The 9322-nt window shown below is 38.3% G+C and overlaps 1 protein-coding gene across 4 annotated transcripts; it reads right to left on the bottom strand.

Moving 5' to 3' along the window:
* Window positions 1-257: 257 nt before the first annotated feature.
* Window positions 258-7592, bottom strand: LOC116131855 (CST complex subunit CTC1). 4 transcript variants are annotated; one of them, XM_031417520.1, is made up of 16 exons: window positions 6474-7592; window positions 6260-6378; window positions 5896-5970; window positions 5729-5807; window positions 5540-5602; window positions 5369-5446; window positions 5041-5241; window positions 4644-4748; window positions 4221-4499; window positions 3529-4026; window positions 2775-3410; window positions 2592-2683; window positions 1993-2200; window positions 1714-1831; window positions 723-1057; window positions 258-622 (listed from the first exon to the last, which is right to left on the bottom strand). In XM_031417520.1, exons 1-16 carry the CDS (start codon window positions 7515-7517, stop codon window positions 449-451), a joined length of 4104 nt encoding a protein of 1367 aa, XP_031273380.1. In that variant the 5' UTR covers window positions 7518-7592; the 3' UTR covers window positions 258-448. The 4 variants fall into 4 exon arrangements, with proteins under 4 accessions (XP_031273380.1, XP_031273381.1, XP_031273379.1 ...); XM_031417521.1 differs by having other exon boundaries at window positions 2775-3224; window positions 4221-4517; XM_031417519.1 differs by having other exon boundaries at window positions 4221-4517.
* Window positions 7593-9322: the final 1730 nt, after the last annotated feature.

Consider the following 9322-nt stretch of genomic DNA (forward strand, 5'->3'; position numbering starts at 1 on the left):
TTTTTGGAATCGGAACCTATCCTGTTACGACCAACCGACTCTCGGATACCCGTCGGTTCCGGTTCTACCCTCAAATTTTGCCCACCCCTAATGTCAAGGACCAATTTTCCTGTCCCAGTTTTATCAATGACCAAGCACTTCAGTAGCTAAGGATTACTGTTTATCTTAGGGCTTTACATGTTGATTTTTTATTATTATGCAACTTACACATTTATATGTGTATATGCTAAAATGAATGAGGAATCTGGAAACCAGTTCAAAAAGTTGAAGAATTCAACACACCATACATTTTAGAGTCCTTAATTCAGATAAATACAGCTGCTGGTGGTGCAAGTACATATTTTGTTGGGGAAGACATGTCAGAAATTATCTCTCATATTCTCATATTACGGGGGCATGGAAAGAGAAGTTCTGATGTCACATCCAACAAATTTAACAGCATGAGCAACTACCTGTTTAGCAGTTCCTGAAACATATTCCTGGCTTCAGTGATAGGGTTGGTGTAACAAACTTCTCTAGCCCATATAGTTTGCATGGAATGCATTGGTGTCTCCATCTCCAAAAGGTGTTGTTTTTCCAAACACCTGATAGCACTCGGACCCATTGAGCTAGCAACAAGTATCTGCCAAAGCAAGCATTGAACATTATCATGCCAGCAGTGAAATTATTATGCATCTAGGCTGGAGGATATAAATCCCTCTTCTAATTGCATATATACTCACCCAAAATGTGCCAAAGCAAGCATTGAAGATTATGAATTTCAGGAAGTTTTCGTCTGAGCTGCTTAGAGCATTTTCTGAACTGATGGAAACACTAAGATCTTGACAAGAAGAATCGACCATTGAACCATAGTTTTTCACCGTAATTCTGTTATGCTTCTTTAAGATTCTTTCAAGATGATACATGGTGGTTCTCCAGGCATTGTTATCAATTGCCACCCACTTTAATGTCGACCCACTGCTTTCAAGAGCACTCTGTGGGAGTTCTTCATGCAGTCTTAGCAAGGTTGCTGCTCTTTCAGCATCAGCCCAACAACAACAAGAGGATGATCCATCATCTAGGTATGCAAATTACATAAAAATTTAAAAGTTATATAAGAAACTAAATTTTTCTAAAGTTTTAGAAAGCAGATGTGTAGCAAGTCTCTCATGAAACTGAGGATGCAAAGTTCAGAAGGGGACTTCTCACCTACTAATAAATTAATTCGTATCCTAATAAACAATCACCAAAATTTGAAGATTGTCCGGAGAGTACTCTCTATTTTGCATTTTTATCACCAGAGACATGAATTGAACACTTGTGTATCATTAAGAACAATAAAGTGAGACCTCTGACAAAGTTAACTAATATCATGTGACTGGAGCACAATTTTTAACCAAGTGCTATTGTATCTCAATGACTTAAAAGTTTCTGTGGGTACAGATCATGGAGCCCTTGCTTACATGTTCTGAGATGGGTGTAAAAAAAAGTTTCATTTAGCATGAAGCACCTATGCTTGCTGGCATATGCCTTAGGCTACATACATGATAACTTCTGTTGCACATATAACTTTTGAGATCAATTCCATCATTTTCATAGGTTAAATCCACTAGATACAAGAAGACAATATGATAAAGTTTTCGAGAGATGACTTGTATTCATGCTTTTGGAAAGTTTAGACAGGACAATTAATCTCATACACTACATCAATAGTCTCTGAAGTATGCAACTCACCCAACACAAAACCAGCAAGAGGAATGTTAACAAGATGGGCCCTGGTGTGAGTTTTCAATCGTAAATCATCACATAGTCTATTCTTCTGCTCCAGAACCAGAACATGGACAGCAACAACCTACCATCACAAATAACAGGTAATCATTTGCCAGCATCCACATAATAAGGATATACTTCATCCATCCACTGGGAAGAACTCAGAAAGTAAGGAGCTCTATTAAATGACAAATTTAGCCTGCTTGAAACACAAAAAACATATATAGCTCTGACACAACTTACTCTGCAACGGATGCGCATTGTTTCAGTATTCAAGCAAGGAGTCAATTCAGAAATCAGACCAGAAGAAACAGTGTCTATACAGTCTTTCTTGCATGAATCTGAATTCCCCAATAACTCAGAACACTTTTCGGCATATGGTTCTTTGACTACCCTTATTAAGTTTATTACAATAAATGATACAGATGTCAACATCAAGCTCTTTGACCCCCTGGAAAACCAAGAAATGGCAATCATATCAGTATAAATACTTATGATTCTGTAAAACCTAGAGGAAGCAATTTGGCAACAGGCTTTAAAAATTACAAATGTGAAGGGTAACAATAGGTGTAAGAATAATGAACAAAGAAAGATCCAATTTCCACAGCTCATATTTATATGCAGATATATTTAGAAACAACAGAAAGCCTTGCACACTTAAATTCTAACGGTAGCATACACAATCCATGATACAGAGCAGTTGGAGTTTGTATCATGAATCATGCCAAAAAGTAATGGTATCATATTGAGAATCTAAAAACTATCAGAAGTTAAACTTCTATCAAGTGAAAGACAAATTTAATCCAAATGTTAAAGCACAGGCAGTAATTAAGGACTCTTACCCCACTTCCAGAATCCGATGAAATGTCGCATTTACACCAACCCCAAATCCAGTAAGATACACATGTTCATTAAGTGTACCGAAAACCCTTACCTAACCAATTAAAATGATGCAAAAAGATGACACACACTGTCTTCAAGTAATGAAATAGAAAAAGAACTGAAAAGGTATAATAGGAAATTACAAGTTGATCATCCACCAAAATATGAATGCAATTTGCAAGTTCTTGAAAGAATCTCAACCGAAAAGCATCACAAAGTCTTTCACAGTATACATCCACATCAGCATAGTTGCCATCAAAACCATGAACAGCAACCACATCTCCACGCAAAGATACTAAATTCCCTTCTGGAAACAGGCAATTAGAATCAGTAGGTACAGAAGGCAGTCCAGACAGAGTCATTGCGTTCCACAAGCATGGAGAAGTATTGGAAGTCTCTTCTGGTCTTACAGTTGGCTTAATAATATCTTCCTCCAACTCCTTAAGGTTTAGCTTCAACATATCCATTTCATTGGCTGAGAGATGAAGATGCACATCTGAACAGCATCCTAGAGAACATGCAAAAACCCTCTCGAGAAGTAATTCAGTTTGATCCATGGCCAGAGCTTTACTACTGCTGAAGGAGGAATCTTTCTGTGAAGGATCATGCAATGATTTATTATTCATGAGAACTTCATGAGAAGAGTATGTAAGGCTCCAAATGTGTGTTTTAGATGTGATTAGAGCTTTAACACAGCTAAGGTTATCAGAGTCCTTAATAGAACAAAAAGAATCTTCTATGTGGTGCTTGATGATGTAATAACCACCAATCTGCAACAACTGGAAATTCAGATGAAAGTAAAATATGTCATCTTGCTTACTGAATTGAAATCACGTAGAAAACATTCCATGGTTCCCATAAGCATAATTAACGGAATGAAAAAAAAAAAAAAATTACCTGATACTTCAAAGAATTTTCATTATTGAATTCCAGCAAGACCTTCTCAGCTGTTAAATTGGGGACATCAACATAACTCTTCACACTGGTCTTTGTGCTATACAAGATTCCAGAACTGACAAAGTTGGGAATATTAACACTTCTAACAGTAGCAAAGCATGGAATTTCAAGAGAAAAATTCAAGTTTTTACATTTCCATTCCTTCCTAGAATCCCTATGACTATGAGTGTTTAATACATCATCAACATCACCTAAATCAACCACTGAACCTGAACTCAGTGCCCCACTTGATGCATAATCAGTTTTATGCCTCTTTCCAGGAACATGTCGCTGGTAATATTCACTAGTGCTCTGATCCATGGTTTGATTCCATTGATCCCTCAACACCTTTGTTGACTGCTTACTTCCATCTTTTTCATCAAGAACCAGATTCCATGGTAAGACGATGGCCTCAACAAACATACTAGACCTGTTTGCTATGACAGGATCACCTTGAAACTGTGAAACAAGTAATGTAAAAAGGTTAATAATCTGTAAAGTATGAGTCAACAGAGCAACTTGAGGAAAAAAATTACCGCATCTAAGCTTCTCTTCCGTTTAGAATTACAGGTTCTCAAGTAATAGCAGAAGAAGAAAAGATAAGGGCACTATATAAACAATTCCAACAATTACATATGAAGATACAAACATACCTTTTGTAGCAATGGAAATTTATGAGTTACCCGAATCAGATGAAATGTCCCACTTTCAAATTCCTTGAAATCATTTGTCCAGTCCACACTAGGATAAAACGGAAGATTTCTGCTGGTTGCTTTACTCATGTGAAAGTGGAGAATAATTGATAAGTTTTCCTTTCTTGTCGGTGGGGCACAATTAAAGATGCTTCTGCACGAGAATAACTCCTTCCCAGGCAATCCCAATCGATCCACCACTTCAGGTATGCCTTCGACCATAAGACCATAGTCAATGACCTGAAAAATCAACACAAACTAGATTGACTTCAGAGACCAATAGAAGGTGGGAAAAAGATGAGTAGCACCCTCTATTCCAGAAACTAAAGGCAGCTCACGACAGAATGATGGAGAATAGGATGTAAAACTGTCATTAATTATGACCTCATAAATGCTGTTGGCACTCCAATTTAATGAAAGGTCTGGTACAATTACATCAATGCTGCCAGTCATGTCAACCAACTGCAACCTTCCAGAATATGGAGAAACCTGAAAAGTCAATACAAATCCATGATTAGAACTAAAACGAAAATAAAAACTTTACAGCCAGGAAAAAGTATTCTGAAAAGTACAACAGAGGGCATCAACTGCTGATACCCAAAACAAGAAATCAAATGTCTTATGGTTGAAAAATCTACAGTCACCCTCATTCCATCAACAACCAAACCTTTGGATTACAGATGTCATCTACACTCCCTACCCCATGAACAAATGTAAGATGAAACTGGAATGGACTAGCACAGGGAGATGAAAGATTCTATAATGAAGCTCAATGGCTAACCTTTAAACTTCCAAGCAAAACAATATCCATGTCTTCACTTGGAAAAATCCTCCTCTTTGATTGACCATAAGATTTACCTGATGAAGATAGAGAACTGATCTGATTGTTCTCACACAATAGATGTCGATCACTGTCTGATTGTAACAGCATTTTTATCCCCTTAGCTTCACAGTGATAGGTGAAACAAGAGATGGGCAACACCTGATGATAAACAAAAAATACATATTTATTGAAACTTAGTCTTCTAGTACACATTACGTAAAAGCAACCAGCCACAAGATCTATTAATAAATTATTGTAATAAAATAACTTGTAGGCCGGGACTCACCAATTTCAGGTTACCACAATATGGTTCATTACCACAGCCACATGATTCATGCTTACACAATTCTGTAAATACTCCATGCTGCCAAAAGAAACTTCCTATAGAAGATGGCAAACAAATTCCAAAATAGCACTGTCATATATAGTATATCTAACAGTTGAATTACCAAATTACCCGAGCTCGAATTACAGATGAAGGCAAACGTGAGCTAGTGTACATCTGAGCAACTCCTTTCTTCTGATAACACCTTGCAACCATCACATAAGCTCATCAGAAACTGAAACAAGACTACAAAGACTTCAGTGAAACAAGAAGCACCACTTCAAAGAAACATACTACCAAGACCAAAAGCAAGCTGCTTACATGCTTTGATCCCAAAATCTCCTTCTCAGATAAAATCCCAGAAAACTTTTTCCGAATACATGAAACAACAAGAAGTGTCCTGAACAATATCAATCAAGAATATCATAAATGTTAATTGATTTTGTGCAGCTACAAACATTCCTAGAAACGCATTATCAAAATCCTACCATAGTCTGGCAGAAAATGATAAAGTTTCAATAAACTTCCCCAATAAACTTTGCGATTCTGAATTTGTATAGCACCTGTAACATACAATTGGATTAGTTTTCATAAATGCACATGATCTTATGCTCCAAAAGATTGAATTGATTGATGGTATTTCGCATACCATCCAAGGAGATTAGTTAAGGTAAACCCATAAAGACTACGGGGATCAATTAACCACAACCAGTGGATTAAAATCAGTTTGATGCCTCCACTGGTATGGGATGCAATAAAGAATTCAATTTCCACAGTAAATCCAAAGATGCCTGTGATGTTAGTCACTAGAATACTAGGAGATAAAATGATAATAAATTGAGCATTAAGTACCCTGCTTCTAAAGGAGAAAATGACTCTACAATAATGCTAGTCTTGAAGCAAGCGCCTAGTATGAGAAGTTTTGCCCATGGAAATCTTGGATTGACGAAATGAACATTTCTCAGAGAAATCTACCAAAATAAAAAAACAACAATTAAGAATGTATAACCATAGTCCATAAACATTGTATAGGTAACGGCACAAAAGCGAACATTATTTTACTTACAACAGCGCCTACTCTAAGACTATGTGGCACACTAAGTAATTTATCACTTAGTAGAAGCCACACTTCGTTGTCCAGCTCAACAATCATCCCATGCATGTAAACGCCCTTCACTACACCAGTATACACTCCACACTCACCCTTCCCCTTGATAACAGTCCTTGAAACAGGAAACCTTTTCTCCAATAACCAAGGCACATGCAAAACAGAATTCTCCACAGTTACAAACATCAATTGGGACTCCTCTTTAGCTATAAAAACCAACTTTTTCTTCAGCCCTGTGGCTGTAATAACATTCCCAACAAGCTTTGTCATTACAGGATGCCAACGTGAAGCAGCACCACAAAAATATACGAACACAGGTTTATTTAACACCTTGCAAGCCTGTGTTATCTTATTTTCTTTAGAACTACATAATTTACACTCACAAGCCATAACTCGCACTAGAAACCCTTGAATACTAGTTGAAGCGGTCAAAGAACCTGGATTTAAACACGGAACGATAGAAACAGGACTAACTGATTCTACAGCGCCATGAATGCGATGACGTAATTTGGAAGTACTTGTTTCATTAACAAAAGGAGAACCTGAATTTAACGGAAATGAATCGAATGAATTGGTGCTTGAACATCCACTAAGCACAGAGCTTGACTCTGGAAGCTTCCATTTGATAATCTCCAGAAAACCATTACCGCGTTTCAAGGGAATGAAATTCCAAGCAGTGACGTAGATTTTCTTTCCGATAGCGCGACCATTGAAGTCGAGAATGTCGCAGCAAATTTCGGAGGAAACGTCGGTGAATTGGATGCAATTGTCGTGCGATGATTTTAGGGTTAGGGTTCCGATGAGAACGGCGGGGTGTTTCAGCGGGGTCAGAAATTTAGGGTTAGGATTTGAATTAGCGGAAGCAAGAGATGGTCGGTGGTTTGATGAGAAAGTTGGAGGGTTCCGACGGTTGGGATGAGAGTGGAGAGAAGATGTACCCGTGAGGGGGCAACCACGGTGGATTAGCTCAGCGATGGTGATGACGGTCACGTTTTCTTCCATTTCACGATTGGATCAACAAAAGAAGAGAGGATTTTGTGAAGATAGGAGAGCGGGAAATGGGTTTTTAAATGATTTTATATCCGTAGAAACCCAGATATAGACCCGAACCCGTCACGCCAGGCTTCCTTTACAAGCTTCGAGTGAATCGAGTCAATAATATAGGGTGCGTTTGGCTTATTGTTTTTATCCATATTCCCAATCCTATTCTTCAAATGTTGTTTGGCACGTTATTTTTAAAATATTAGTCTATTTTTTAATTACTTTTAAATCCCATAAGTTTATTAATTTCATTAAATACCCTCAAAAAAAAGTTTAAAAACTAATAAAAACACTCCTACCCACCAATACTTGCCAAATTCTGGCAACCACTGCTGGTGGTAGCCGGAATCTGTCACAACAGTCACACGACCACTGGAAGTGGCCAGTAATGGCCAAATCTGGCCTTTTTCGACCAAATCCACCATGGATCTGGCCGTTAGTGAAGGCCAAAGATATGGTCATCATTGACAGACAACGACGGCCATATCTTTGGCCTTCGTTGACAGCCAAAGATGACCTTTTCGAACCATCGAAGGCCACATCCAGCCTTAGATCTGGCCTTTTCCGACCATATCCGTGGTGGATATGGCCGGAAAAGGCCATATCGATTGAATACCCACCAGATCCAACAGGTATGAGTGGTTATCTAATTTTTTGGCCAGATTCTGGCGGTGGTGGCTGAAATCTGGCACTGTGGGTGGTAGGGGTGTTTTTGTCATTTTACTATATTTTAATATATTGGGGTGTTTATTAAATTAGCAAACCTTGGGGGCTTTTTATAAATTTTTAAATTTTATCTCGTAATACTCCCCTACCCAACTATCTAATACTATCCCTAAATTCCTACCCAAAATAATAGACCAAATGCACCCATAAATATACCTAAAAATAGATTGAGTAAACGACATATTCCCACCCAAGGTTTGACGAAATCCTAAGTTAGTACCATTGGTTCTATTTATTCCAAATTCCCACCCTTAAAGTGACGGAAAAATGTTTGATGTAACGGTAAAGGGGTAAATTGGTCATTTTATATGGGTGACGCACGTTAGCAGACCACCGCCTTTAACAGTCCTCTGGCGCACATTAGCAGTGTGCGACGTCGTTCCCGACGTTTTTCACTATTTTTTCGGCGATTCTTCCACCCAAAATCACATTTGTCACCACCATTTGAACCTCCATCCTCCCTTCTACAAAACCTACCATTCACAACCCCTTATCACTCGCCGATCGCCGACCACGGCATCGAAAAATAGCTGATGAACACGAACTCTCGACCGACAAATGACGACGAAATGGTTGTTGGGGACATAGGGGTTTTATAGATTTGGAGATGGTGGTTGCATTGGTGGTGTCCAATTGGATTTTCGCCACCGGAATCGACTGGAATCCAGTGAAGAACACCAAAACCCTAAGCCTAACGGTGCCGACGATTGGAAGGGCAAATGAGTCGGGAACTAGAGAGGTTTTGGACGACGGACTACGGGGAAGGTGATGGAGGTGACCAAGGGGTTCGACGTCGTCAGAAACAGCCCAGATCGAGCTGTTTCTGATGAGGGTGTGTAGTGACCAAGGGTGTTTTTGATATAATTTGAAAATAAAATGGTAAGTTTTATAATTCTACTAATTTAAGGGTTAAAACATAATTTATTAATTTAGGGTTAAGGTCATTATGGTAATTACACCCTCTAAACCCTAAAAATTCATAACACTGTTATTTTAAGGATGAGATTCTAGAATAAATAGAACCTATGATACTAACTTCG

Source organism: Pistacia vera, unplaced genomic scaffold (assembly GCF_008641045.1).
Source record: "Pistacia vera cultivar Batoury unplaced genomic scaffold, PisVer_v2 Contig246, whole genome shotgun sequence".
NCBI lineage: Eukaryota > Viridiplantae > Streptophyta > Magnoliopsida > Sapindales > Anacardiaceae > Pistacia > Pistacia vera.